Raw genomic sequence first — 14,290 nt, 5'->3', positions numbered from 1 at the left:
CCTGCTGCAGTTATCTCTTCCCACGTACATTCTCTTTTTATTCTTTATTCTCCTTAGGAAGTATCTACTTCCTAGAAATGGAATTGATGACACCTTGGTGGGAGATAGTGATTTCATTTACGCTAAATAGAGTAGTTGTAAGTGAGAAGTTTTCTTCCAGACCAGGGACAGTGGTCTGAGAAAGCCAGGCCTGGAAAACCAAGGAGGCAAAGATTTGGAAGACAGGCTATGTCAGTCAGGGACATTTACAGGAAGAACACAGAAGCCTTGGGATAAGGAACGGATACATGTCAGGAACCAGAGGTAAGGAAGGGGAAACCGAAACTTAAGCAAAGTCTCAGATAGGACAACTTTAAATTTTGTTTCCTAATTAGAAAGAGTCATCGCCTTTGATTTACAACATGGTCAGTCCAGGGCCTCCTTCAAGGCTTACAGTGTAAAAGCTTACTTTCCCTAGCAGGCCTAGAAAATAATTCAATTTGATATGGTAGGGAGTTAGATAAGATAAGGCATTCAGGAGATAGAATAAACTTGATACAGGGAACTCGTCTCAGTTCTGGGTGTTGGGCTGTGAAACATGTCCCCAGACTTGCCTGGCAATGTGGCAAATGACATCTGTAGAAGCATGGCATTCTGGAATTCAGTTTCCTTTCAACCTCTGGGTCATTCCTCTCCATTACCCCCAGGTTTTGCATAGACATATTTTAATTTCATATTTATGTTTTAAGATTTAATAATTTTCTTGTGAGTTTTTTTAAGCAATAATGATTCCTTACGTCTGCTATTCAAATAAAAGAAACATTTTACAGAAAGAAAAAAATGTTTTTAAATGAATAATAAGCTTTAGGAATGAATAATAATGTTGAGATTTAGATTTGAGTCTCATGAACTATAAGTTATGGTCCATTATGATGTTTGAGTAGTTAAAATCTGTACTCTGAATAAATCTTTCCATAAATTATTCGTTGTATCTAAAAATAATTGTTCATCCCTATGTAATTGCAATTTATACATGAAATCATGTCAAAAAATTCAGACCTAGCCCGTTGCTCTGTTTATAGTAAATACTGGGAGAATATGAATTGAAGAAGAAGTGACAAATGAGTCAAGAAGTTAAATGATTAGATGCAAAACAAGTGACAAAATGGAAGTTTTGAAGAGGTCAGAAAAATCTATTTTGCCTTCAATATGAATGAAGAAATAACATTAAGAAAGCTCAGTATTAAAGAAAAAAGGCAGGACTGTTGTTGTTATTGTTGTTTTAAAACTTTTGTGGGGAGATAGCATATTTTTTTGAAAATTTCATGAAAACTATTATATCATTGCCACTCCAAAACATTCTAGGAAGTTAGAAGACCCAGGAATCTTAACACTAAAGCCTTCTGGGAAAAGAAACTTCCAGTGGTAGAGGATGAGAGTAGATTTAGAAGTTCTGAGCAGAGACTCTGGGCATTGAAGACCAAGTTTACGGTGGGCTCTCTTTAGGAATCAGGATACTATTTGAATTTGAAGAATTTGAAAGTTTGCACTTACTTCTCAGAAGAAAGAAAACCTTCAAGGGGCACAGCTGTCAGGAGGGCTGCAGTGGTGTAAGTTGAAATGTGAAGGCAGCCGGATAAATCTAAGATTTGCTGAACTGAATGTTTGACTCTCCTAGAACCTTACAAGTGGCATGGAGCTACACATTTCTTCCAATGCAGAAAAAGTAGATTTTTTAAAAATCTCTGATTGCCTGAATTAGAATATTCTATCTCAGCTATCTTACCTTGGAGTAGAGATAGAAGATAGACACATTCTTTGGTCTTTTGGTGATAATGCACATTTGACGGTATGTCCTAGTAAACTTTGCTGTAAATAATACTGGACAGTGGCAGGTAACTTTCTCAGTGGCTTTGTCTTATTCCTCACAATGCACAGCCTAAGCTCAAATCCTGGTTTTCTAATTTTAAGTGCCTTTTGCTATAAGATAAAAATGCTTGAGGTTGCTATCTACATTTTAGGCATAGTTAAGAGGGCATTGTGTATTTATTATCATTAGTTTATAATCCATAAAATGGTCATTCACAGTTTAAAAAAAATGGCATTTTAAACCTAGACTGGTATCTCTATATCCAATGAAAACCTTGACTTATTTCTTAAGGAGCTGTTATCTTCATTAGGCATTCTTGCATATCAAATTAGCTTTGTGTCTTGATTTTGGCAGAAAAATCTTAGCTTACTCTATTTTTGCCAGAGTATATTTTGAAAACTGAAAATCCTTTTGATGTGCCTATTATCTTGTTTTGATAGTTAAATAAAATATGGTTATATTTTCTAGATAGTAAACAAGTAAAAATGTATCCTTATTCCTAAAATTTCCTATCAGAATTTTCAGTGTGTTGCATGTCAGTTTTTTATTATTTTAGCTTAATATGCACACTCTCCTTCACTTTGCATTTGTTATTCATTTTTTCATTCGCAAATATTTACTGAGTACCTACTGTGTGGCAAATGTTCTTCTGGACACTGTGATGCAACATAAAACCTGCTAGTCCCTACTGTCAAGTAGTTGTATTCATGTGTATATGTGTGTTTGAGAGGAGAGAGATAACACAAACAATTCAGCTAGTGTCAGCTAGTGATAAATGCTATCAAGAAAAATAAAGCTGTATAAAAAGAGAAGAGTAGCGAGGTACTGTTTTATATCATATGATCAGGGAAGTCCTCTCTGAAAAGATAGCATCTGAGTAAAGATCCAAAGGAAGTGAGGAAGTGCAACGTGGAAATCTAAGGAGAAATGTGACTAGCAAATATGAAGGCAAAGGATGAACATAGAAGTGTACCTGGTGTATTTGAGAGTCAACCAGGAGCCCAGAGTGCCCGGAGAAGAGTGGGAAAGGTAGAGAGTAGAAGGGGATGAGGCCATTGAGAGTGGAGATCAGGGCTGACATTGTAGGTGGTTGGTAAGACACCCAGTTTACCCTGAATGAGATGGAGAGAGAAGACCAGAGGGTTTTCAGCAAAAGAATGTCATCACCTGAGTCAGATTTGAAAAAGATCACTCTGGCTGCTGTGTAGAGAATAGATTGTCTGAGGGGAAAGGGTGGAAGTAAGAAAATAGATTGGGGGTTTACTGCCTTTATGAAGGCAGAGGATGCTGGTGGCTTTGGTGGAAACGATGAGGGTAGCAAATGTCATCAAATTCACTTGTGTTTTTCAGAAAAGCTGAAAGGTTATGCTGATCAATTGGATGTGGGGTGTGGGGGAATGAGCAGGACTAAGGAGGACTCTAGGTGTTTAGCATGGTCAAGAAAGAAAAGTGTAGCTCCTTGAGCTTGGGACAGACAACATTAGGTGGAGAGATATACTGGGTAAAATCAAGAGCTGGAATTTGAACATTTGTTTGTTTATTTGTTTTTGAGAAGCCTGTTAGACACTCAGTGGAGGAGCAGAGATGTTAAATGGAATGCAAGTCTGGAGTTCAGGAAAGGGTTGGGCTGGAGGTAAAACAGAGATGTAGTCATCGTGATGTTGCTGTACAGATGGTATTTGAAGTGATGAGAAAGACCTAAAACACTCCAAATCACACAGTAATGCAGAACTGCCCGTCATTCATACAGGTTAGGAAAATCAAAAACAGATTTCGGAATCAGAAAACCGGAATTCAAACCCTACCTCTGAGATTTACTTATTGGCTCTATGACCTTGGTCTGAGTTACTCCAGATGTTTTGAATCTCACTTTGTCCATCTATATTTTGCGATCATGATTTAAACATTAATAATAACTAGATAAGTACCTGACACTGTGACTAGCACTGGGTTGTTGTTCAGTCTCTCAGTCATGGCGGACTCTTGCAATTCTATGGGCTGCCTATCCTTCACCATCTCCCTGAATTTGCTCAAACTCATGTCCATTGAGTCGATGATGCCATCCAACCACCTCATCCTTTGTCGTCCCCTTCTCCTCCTGCCCTCAATCTTTCCCAGCAGCAGGGTCTTTTTCCAATGAGTTGGCTCTTCATATCTGGTGACCAAAGTATTGGAGCCTCACCTTCAGCATCAGTCCTTCCAGAGAATATTCAGGGTTGATACAGCACTTGGTTTGATGACTTGTAGCTAGGACAGCTATTCTTGGTAGTACTAGCTACAATTCTAGGAGCAAGTGCTGCAAGATTAGCAAAGAAACAGTTTCATATTATTTAAGGAATTCCACACACAAATTCCGTACAAATCTCTAGTCTCTTGAGGCTTGATTTTGCAAACAGAATGTTTATACAGCACCAGAGTTAGAAGCTGCTGAGTGGCGGAAACATAATGTGGTCAGTCCCGACCACAATCTCACTTTGCAGATGAGTTCACTGAGGCCCAGACATGTTTAGTCACTGTTTTATAAGACTGCATTTTATGCAAGTGGCAAGGCCAAAACTTCAGACTGTCTTTGATTATCAGCCCCGTATGCTTTGCAGTTTTTATCTAACAGACACTGCAGTTTCTATCTATCTTTGCTGTTTCTATCCAACAGATTTCTAAGCCCTCAGGTATGAATTATGTATTAGGGGTACATAATTTACCTACCTGTGTTTCTGTGTATCTCAAAGGTTGTTTTCAGTGGCTCCAACTTACTAACGATGAAACAGGAAGTGAGCTTTTTAGCTCATCCCAAAATTGTATGGTATCTAGTAGAAATCAAAAACAACATGGTTTTCTGTACAAATATCATAGAGGCCCGTGGGAAAGGAGGCTGCACATCTTACTGATTCTGTTTCTCTTGCTCTTGATGCTCAAAAGTTACCACGGGTCATCACATGGTTAGGAATTTGTTAATAACAAAATTGAACAATTCAAGAGTTAACAGTATACATGTGACATTTAGTTGACATTTCTGCTGCCTTGCAAATATGTACGACTAGGTAGAAAGAGGCCTATCTTACTTTGCTTAAATTCTCTGTGTTAGAAATCTCTTAGATAAAACTATCTTCTGCCTCTAGTTCATATACATTTTAAGTAAAAAATGTCTCTGCAGCTTCTCTGGATATTATGTATTATTACAAAATCCCTGAACAGAACAATGCCTTTCCCTTCCTTAAGAAAACAAAGAGATGCCCTATGTTTTTATATTTAATAAACAAAGGATTAATAGTAATAAAGATAACTATTCACTAAGAAAAGTATTGGTATTATTATCTGTATTTGCATAAGAAAACTGAGCCTTAAATAATTAACTTGCTGAAGCCCATGTGACTGGTAAAGGATGCATCTGATCCACAGTTTATTGCTTTAAAACTCAAGCTGCTGCACCCTACCCACGTGGATATAGGGGTAGGCATGCCAGTACTTTAATCATCTAGTTCCCAGGTCAGAGGTTATATAAAGCATTTTCAATACGAATATGAAGACATCTTTCCTCATCATACACACAGGAAATATTTAAGACTTGCCAGCTGACAGGTTGCTACCAATCAAAATGTTAACACATTTTTATGAATACCTGGTACAGAGAAATTAATAGATTTTAAAAATCCTTTTTTTATTGATATTATATGAGGTTACCCTGCCTCTACTTTTATTTATATGCAAAGTCTCATAAGGAAATAATATTCTAGGATTCATTGTTCTTCTGAAAAAATGTACTTTATGTGCTATATATTTAGAAAATAAATACATGCATTTTGGGCTTTCCTGGTGGCTCAGTAGTAAAGAACCCACCTGCCAGTGTAAGAGACAAGGGTTTAATCGCTGAGTCAGGAAGATTCCCCGGTGAAGGAAATGGTACCCTACTCTAGTATCCTTGCCTGGGAAATTCAGTGGACAGAAGAGCATGGTGGGCTATAGTCCACGGGCTTGCAAAAGAGTTGGACACAACTTAATGACTAAACAACAACATATGCATTTTGTTACTAGTTCTGGCCCTTTGAAATCTGCCTTGATGTGGAATTTCCATATTTTTTCAGTGTCTGGTATCACCAATACCATTTCTATACTTTTTTAAAATATTTGTATATTTGTTATCATTATCTGAAATCTTACTATTTCAATCACTCACCAGACTCCAGGTAACTTAAAGGTATGAGACTCCAGGTATGAGACTGGTAAAATAAATTTATAGTGATTTTAAAAAATAATGGATTTTGAAACTCTTTATTTGGAGATTATCTATTAAACGAAAAGCATAAAAAACAGACTCTAGTTATCTCTTATTTGATTTAAAAGAAAAATAGTTTCATTTGGGTTCCTTTTTGATCATTTGTCAGGATCGTAAAGTTAAATATTTTTTTTAATTAAAAATAGTCATTTATTGATAGTCATTCAATGTACAAAACACTAATTTGAGTGTAACAATTTATTCATTTTGACTTACTGGGTAATATTTACTCTTTCTATTTATTAAAGTTTAAATATATATTTTACTTTATTATATATACTTAAATTTTATCATTATAAGCAGTAAATTTTTTAAGGGACATAAAACCATGGCTCAGTGTATCATGTGACGTAAATCTCATGAGCCTTTTAATTTCCACTTTGTATTTATCCAGTGTTCTTTCTTTCAAAAAATATAGAAACCTGTGCACTTGATATATGTGGAAACAAATTTCATGCTGTATTTTTGATCCATATTTATAAATATATCACTAAAAAGGAAAAATGTACTTCACTAGTAGGAAACAAGGTTCCAAACTAACATCATTCAATAGTCGACTGACTGTACAAGATGGCAAGGGTGTATGATGGTGAACCATATAGACATGGACCTCATGAAGTTGACCATCTAGTGGAAAAAAAAATCAGTTAGGCACTCGAAGAATAGCATCTGGTGCTACAAGGATATATTACTGATGGATATATTACTGATAATCATGAAAGGTGCTATTGTGCACAGATTTTACTGAAAATAACTTCTAATCTGAGTGCTGGAGGAAAAGTTTGAGTTGGCGTGAGGTAAAGAGCATATTCAGGGGAAAGAGGTAACATTTGTTAAGATCCTGACTTGAAAAAGAGTTTGCTTCATTCCATGACCTAAAACAATGGCAATAATATCAGCCTTGGGAAAGTGAAATGAGGACTAAGGAAGCTGAGCTTAGGGTGGACAAGAATTAGACCTCCTAGACTCTCTACTGTTTGTTTGTTAATATATTTGGTCATCATCCTAAGGTAGTAGGAAGCTATTGAAATGATCCAAATTAGATTTACAAAGGTCATTTTGGTACAGTGTGCAGAAAGGATTGAATAGAGTCAAGCATGGGTTCGGAAAGAACAGCTTGGGTGAAATTACAGTAATTTACATTAGATTTGATGGATACCTAGACTAGGTAGTGTTATGAGGATTGTGGGAAAAGTGCACTGAAACCAGGCATAGCAGGTAGAATTGACAATATTTGGTGTTAAGTTGAATGTGGAGGTTCAGGGAAGAGAAAAATGCAAGATGGCTCCTAGGTTCCTGGCTGAGTCAGTCAGTCGGTTCAGTCTCTCAGTCATGTCCTCCTCTTTGCAACCGCACGGCTGCAGCACGCCAGGCTTCCCTGTCCATCACCAACTCCGGAAGCTTGCTCAAACTCCTGTCCATCAAGTTGGTGATGCCATCCAACCACCTCATCCTCTGCCATCCCCTTCTCCTCCTGCCTTCAATCTTCCCCAGCATCAGGGTCTTTTCCAATGAGTCAGTTCTCATCAGGTGACAAAATCTCACATTCATCCTGGCTAAATCATGTGACATTATGATACAGAGATGTCAAAGAAGCAGTGTTTGAGAAGAGAAGAGGGATAGGAAAAAAACATTGTTAGTTTATTTTTAGAAATCAAAAAAAATGTGAAGTGTCAATGAAATAAGTGCATGTAAGTGCAGATGTAATATGGAGTTGGGTGATATGGATTACTGAGTTCAGAAGAACTCCAAATGAAGTGAAAGTAGCCAAAGTGAAGTAGCTCAGTCATATCCGACTCTGTGACCCCATGAACTGTAGCCTACCAGGCTCCTCCATAGGATTTTTCAGGCAAGAGTGCTGGAGTGGGTTGCCATTTCCTCCTCCAGGGGATCTTCCTGATCCAGGGATTGAACCCAGGTCTCCCGCATTGCAGGCAGACGCTTTACCATGTGAACCACCAGGGAAGCCCATAGCTCCTCAAGCTAGAGAGGGCTAGTCTGGAGAAAAACACTTGAGATCAGTATGTATGTAAATATATTTGGAGCTATGTGTGTTAATGAGCTCTACTAGGATAAATACAGCAAGAGAGGGAAAATGACTTGGATAGCCTCTGTCCTTCTTTTTAAAAAGGGAAATAAAACATTTCAAAAGATATTAAAAAATTGTTGCCCATGAAGCATAAAAAATCAAAGGATTGGGATCTCATGAAAGCAAAAGTAAGAGAACATAATTAAGAGGGGAAGAATCGGGCCTGTCACACTCTATTAGAGGACAAGTCAGATAAGAACTCAAAATTATCCTTTTGTTTTCAGTTACACAACATGAAGATGTTTGTCATATTTGGGAAGAAAACTGGTAGGCTGAGGATGTGGTAGATAAATGAAAGAAAGTAAAGATAAACATCTCTTCTAAGAAGTTTGGCTGTGAAGTTGGAAAAGAGAAGTCTATAAGTGGTTAGAGGATTGTGGGCTATAGGACAGTATTCTCTTTTATACCAAAAAGGTAAGAGAGAATTAAGCAAGTTTGTGTTGATTGTAAGATCAGATAGAGTTACTAATGGAGATATTAAAGATAAGAGAAGAAAGTGATAAGAGATTGCTGAAGTGTTCTGGAAAGGTGGAAGGTGTCCAGAGTTTGGGTAGACAGGTTGACAACTCCCTCCATTGAAATGGGAAGGAGGAAAAATCTCAATACAGAGAGTTTGTCACTTTGGGGTTAGGAAGTAAAGATATGACCTTCTGATGCTATCTCTTCTCTCAATAAAATAGGAAATAAGGTCATGAGTTTGAAATGGGTAGCGAAGGAAGAAGATTGGAGATCAAAGAAGTGGAGAATATTCAGAATTATCTTTGCAGAGTAGTGGGGACAGTGAAGTGGAGAAATATTTAGACTGTGTTGACCATGTTTGAGGCTGGGAACTATGTATTTTGAATGATGCCAGTCTGCCAAGGGGTTGTTTTCTACAGTAGGTTATAATTGTTCAGTCGCTAAGTCATGTTCAGCTCTTTGTGACTTCATGGACTGTAGCCTTCCAGGCTCCTCTGCCATACACTGCTGCTGCTAAGTCGCTTCAGTCGTGTTCGACTCTGTGCAGCCCCAGAGATGGCAGCCCACCCAGCTCTCCTGTCCCTGGGATTCTCCAGGCAAGAACACTGGAGTGGGTTGCCATTTCCTTCTCCAATGCATGAAAGTGAAAAGTGAAAGTGAAGTTGCTCAGTTGTGTCCAACTCCCAGCGACCCCATGGACTGCAGCCCACCAGGCTTCTCCATCCATGGGATTTTCCAGGCAAGAGTACTGGAGTGGGGTGCCATTGCCCAGATTCGTGTGCATTGAGTCAGTGATGCTATCTAGCCATCTCATCCTCTGCCGCCCCCTTCAGTAGGGCCAGCAACCTAACAGACACAGGATCCGCTAGTTTTATATACTAATGATGAAGTCAACTTTAAATTTATCTTATTTTTTGTTTCTTTTTAGCAAGAAAGGAAAAATATTTCTTCTTTGAACTGGTGTTCTTCTGTGTTCTCTAGGTCGTAGTGCCCTCACGTGGCTGATCCTTATGAGTGTTTTCATGTGAACACATTTGAACAAGCCTTAATTAAGCATGTGCCTTGCATCACTACCAGTCAAAATGAAAAATCAGTGATTGCTTTGACCAAAGTCAGTTGAAGGTGCAAAGAAACGTCTTTTATAGATTAACACAATACATAACACAACATATTGGCAACACAACGCTGTCTATTTTACTGCACTTAAAATCATGTAATATTTTGCTATATGTAAGTAATATGAAAATTTATGATTAAAAGTAGAGTGAGAAGGGACATTAATTGCATTTGTTCATTCTGGAATTTTTATCCATTTTCTAAATGTATCTTGATAAAGCTCTTGTTTTGCAAAACTACAGCTGAATCCCTCTTGTGCTCTTTATTAACTATGAAAGAAAGTTATTTCAAATATTTGACTACCAAATGCTTTCTTAAAGAATTTTTTTGTTGCTGTTTTTCATCACAAAGGAGGGTGAAGGGCATTGGCTATCTCTACACACATGGGCAAAGTGGGGTAGAATGAGAAAAACCAGATATTTGTCATAAATAGTGTTCCCTATGATTTAGGAAATTAGGAAAGTAATTTATTGATTATCTACCATATAAGGCACATTAAGTTGCAAGAGATTTAATATATTTTAACTAATTTGATCCTGACAGCAATCCTATGAAATGCTTTTTCTTTTTCCGTAGTGTAGCAAAATGAACCAAGGCTTAGGGAAAAAAAATTGGTAATTTGGCCACAGTTGCAAACCCACGAAATGCCAGTACTAACACCAGTCATCTATTTTTTACTATCTGGAATTTAATGATCAATCACTGTGTATTATATACTCCACTTAGAATTTTATTAAGAATATTCCAACCAGGTTATCCTTAGGATGGATTATAATACATCCAGTTACAGTTGGCCCTCCCTATCTGTAGGTTTTATATCTGTGGGTTCTATATCTACAGATTTAACCAATAGTAGATGGTGTACAGTGTTCAAGATCCATGGTTTGAATCTGAGGATACAGAACCCATGGAGACAGAGGGGCCTTATGAGGTCTGAGCATCCTTGGGTTCTGGTATCTACTGTGGGTCTTAGAATTAATCCCCCACAGATAATGAGGAACAACTGTTACTTGAAATCTCCTTTTGAATTTTTGTCAAAGTCTTCATATGTGCTGAGCTTGCACTTTAGTTGTTGAGTCTTTAAAGAAAAACAAATTGATGAATTATTTACCAGTGCACTGATTTTTTTGTGTTTAATCTTTTTCAATACCAAGATGGCATAAATAGCCTCAAAATAGTTCATGGCTTGGCCTGACATGACTTGAGTATGGAGTTGCTAAAATTACGGAAATGGAAAAAGCAAGCTCAATAATAAAATCATAGGGTCATAAAAGTTCTAAACTTCATAATGCTAAAAGACATAGCGGTATATGAAAGTGAAAGCTCACACTGACCTTTGTCTTCCTTGACGGTATTTCTCTACTTTATTCAATGTGCTCATTATGTGCACTATTCTTACCAACTGTGTATTTATGACCATGAGTAACCCTCCAGACTGGACAAAAAATGTGGAGTAAGTAGAAGATTTTTTTAAATCTTGCAATATTGTTGTCCCTTTATGTTTTGGATTGTGCTTCTATCACCTTCACACCTCTTCAGTTTCTTCAGCAAATTGTACTGGCTACTCCAAACCGGTTACACAATGACTCAAGTTGATTTCAACCACTGATTTTCTGTAGTGCAAAGCTTGCACTGGCTCCTTCAGCTACTCAGATTACTGCACTGATTTGACTGCCCTTTATCTTCCTCATGAGTCTCACACTGTTTTCAAGATCATCAGTGATTGCTAGTATCTGATGATAAATTGATACATAGTTTATATGTTTTTTTCCTCATAGCTATCACTTTTCTATGATTTATTAGTTTATATTTCATGGCTCTTAATGATGCACACTTTATTAAACAAAAAAGTCTTAGTTTATTTTTGTATTAATAACTACTTGCTTAAATTAGACCAAAGCCAGAGTATTTCATTTAATATGTATAGAATCATGTTATTTGGGCCTTAAAATTGATTAATGTAAGCAAGTATAATACTCATATATAGTCAATGAAAATGTCTTTCAGTATGTAACGTTTCTTTTTTTTTTTTTCCTTAAGCCCTAACTATGGTCTAAATCATGGGAAGACCAATATAGACCTATATAGAACCTTCTAATTTTTATTTGTTGTTTTTCTCCTTTAATATATTTACATGTAAATTACCTTCAGGATCTTTAATGTGGGCTTGGCTATTTTCTCTCAGGTACACCTTTACAGGAATTTATACTTTTGAATCACTTATAAAAATACTTGCAAGGGGCTTTTGTTTAGAAGATTTCACATTTCTACGAGACCCATGGAATTGGTTGGATTTCACAGTCATTACTTTTGCGTAAGTACCTTAATACATTTTCTGGCCAGGAAGACTAAATCATTAGTGGAAGCCTATACTGTATTTCTCCTTGGTGGCTTCCTTTAACAAATCAAGCATGTTTCTTGGTTATCCTGTGAATTTAGGATATTTTTTTCTTCCAATCAAATTATGCACTTTGGAGAAGTTAGGGACTATCATAGTAAATTACATGGCTTTGATTTCAATTAGTGTATAAAGCAATAAAATGTTTCCCGAGTAATAGAGATTATGATCAACAACAATGCCATTTTCCTCTTAATTGGAAAATATGATGGCAACACTCATTGAAGTTGAAAAGGTCTTGTTGAAAGACCGACTTAGATTTCCCTAAATTCTGAATAACTCTGATTTAATTCTACAGGTATGTAACAGAATTTGTAAACCTAGGCAATGTTTCAGCTCTTCGAACTTTCAGAGTCTTGAGAGCTTTGAAAACTATTTCTGTAATTCCAGGTAAGAAGAAACTGGTATAAGGTGGTAGGCCCCTTATATCTCCAACTGTTTCTTGTGTTCTGTTATTGTGTTTGTGTGTGAACTCCCTATTACAGATATGTGACAGAGTTTGTGGACCTGGGCAATGTCTCAGCGTTGAGAACCTTCAGAGTTCTCCGAGCTTTGAAAACAATTTCAGTCATTCCAGGTGAGAGCTAGGTTAAACACCGAGGCTGACTTCAGCAGCATTAGTGGTACAATCACAGCTTTTGTGCGTAAGCCTTGCTGCTTTTCACTTAGTGCAAATGTTTGTAAAAAAAGCAAGAATCAATACATCCCGTTTTGGATGGATTTGATTCTTTGCTTTTACTAGTTGTTTTCTTTAAAATGATCAGTTCTAAATCAGCCTTTGAGTTTAACAAGTTTTTGCATGAGGCATTTGCAGTGACAGGCTACATGGTTTGCGTCCTGTAACATCAAGCTTTCCGCATAGAAGCTAAACTATGAGGCATTTGAACTGATGCAAATTTGACCAGTTAGGTCTAAAATTGGTAATTATGTTAACTTCAAATAAATAAAAGAGCGAGAGATAGCATGAGTGCTGCATGGGACTCAGTTTTCAGATGTCTTCCTTTTTTAACCCATTCTCAAGCTGATAGAATTCACCAATATATAACCTCATAATTCAGTGACTTCAAGATTTCTTACTATATTATTCATACAGATTTTCTAAAACCAGTGAGAGGTTAGGGAGTAAGACATCTGCAAATAAAAGCAAAGTCTTTATACAAGGTTAATGTTTAAGCATGAATATCAAAACCATTTCTTTTGCTCTGAGGAGTATTTGGAAATATACTTTTGGTTTGTTTCCATTCACAGTTTTCTAATGAAAATACAAATTCTGCTTTCATTCATTTTCACCAGCTGGCGGGCTTTTCATGAAAGTGTTATTCAGTCACGAACATTAAACTAATATTGTTGGCATTCTGCATGACATCTTTATTTTCCAGGACATGCTCCTGATGTTTTTCTCTATAACATAGCTGTTGAATAGTATACTTAAATTCCTCCCTTTGATTTTATTTGTAGGCTTGAAGACCATCGTGGGGGCCCTAATCCAGTCGGTGAAGAAGCTCTCAGATGTAATGATCCTGACTGTGTTCTGCCTAAGCGTGTTTGCACTAATAGGATTACAGCTGTTTATGGGCAACCTGCGAAACAAATGTTTGCAATGGCCCCCAGATAATTCTTCCTTTGAACTAAACATCACTTCCTTCTTTAATAACTCATTGGATGGGAACGGTACCACTTTCAATAGGACAGTGAGCATGTTTAATTGGGATGAATATATTGAAGATAAAAGTAAGATATACTCTTTTAACCATTAAGCTATTTAGTCCTTTAAATATTAAAAAAAAGTATATATAGTGAAAATTGTCTCAATTTTGATGTGAACCAAATTAGTTAGACCAGTTTAAAATAACTTAATATGTATGATGGGAAGTCCCCTGGTGGCTCAGTGGTGGAGAATCCACCTGTAATGCAGGAGACACCAGTTTGATTCCTGGGTTGGGAAGATCCCCTGGAGGAGAGCATGGCAACCCACTCTAGTATTCTTGCCTGGAGAATCCCATGGACAGAAGAGCCTGGTGGGCTACAGTCCACGGGGTTGCAAAGAGTCAGACATGACTGAGGCAGCTGAGCTCACATGCATGCAATATATATGATATAGAAATC

General features: G+C 37.0%; 1 protein-coding gene across 1 annotated transcript in view; it reads left to right on the top strand.

The window, feature by feature from the left end:
• LOC138432777 (sodium channel protein type 2 subunit alpha) overlaps window positions 1-14,290 on the top strand; it is an 89,345-nt gene that overhangs the window by 3,685 nt on the left and 71,370 nt on the right. Inside the window, exons 4-7 of the mRNA XM_069574304.1 lie at window positions 11,150-11,239; window positions 11,972-12,100; window positions 12,670-12,761; window positions 13,643-13,915. Of these exons, the coding sequence (XP_069430405.1) occupies window positions 11,150-11,239; window positions 11,972-12,100; window positions 12,670-12,761; window positions 13,643-13,915 (584 nt within the window). The remainder of the gene's footprint in view (window positions 1-11,149; window positions 11,240-11,971; window positions 12,101-12,669; window positions 12,762-13,642; window positions 13,916-14,290) is intronic.

Source organism: Ovis canadensis, chromosome 2, assembly GCF_042477335.2.
Source record: "Ovis canadensis isolate MfBH-ARS-UI-01 breed Bighorn chromosome 2, ARS-UI_OviCan_v2, whole genome shotgun sequence".
In the NCBI taxonomy this organism is placed as follows: Eukaryota; Metazoa; Chordata; class Mammalia; order Artiodactyla; family Bovidae; genus Ovis; species Ovis canadensis.
This window is presented reverse-complemented; position numbering and strand designations above follow the sequence as displayed.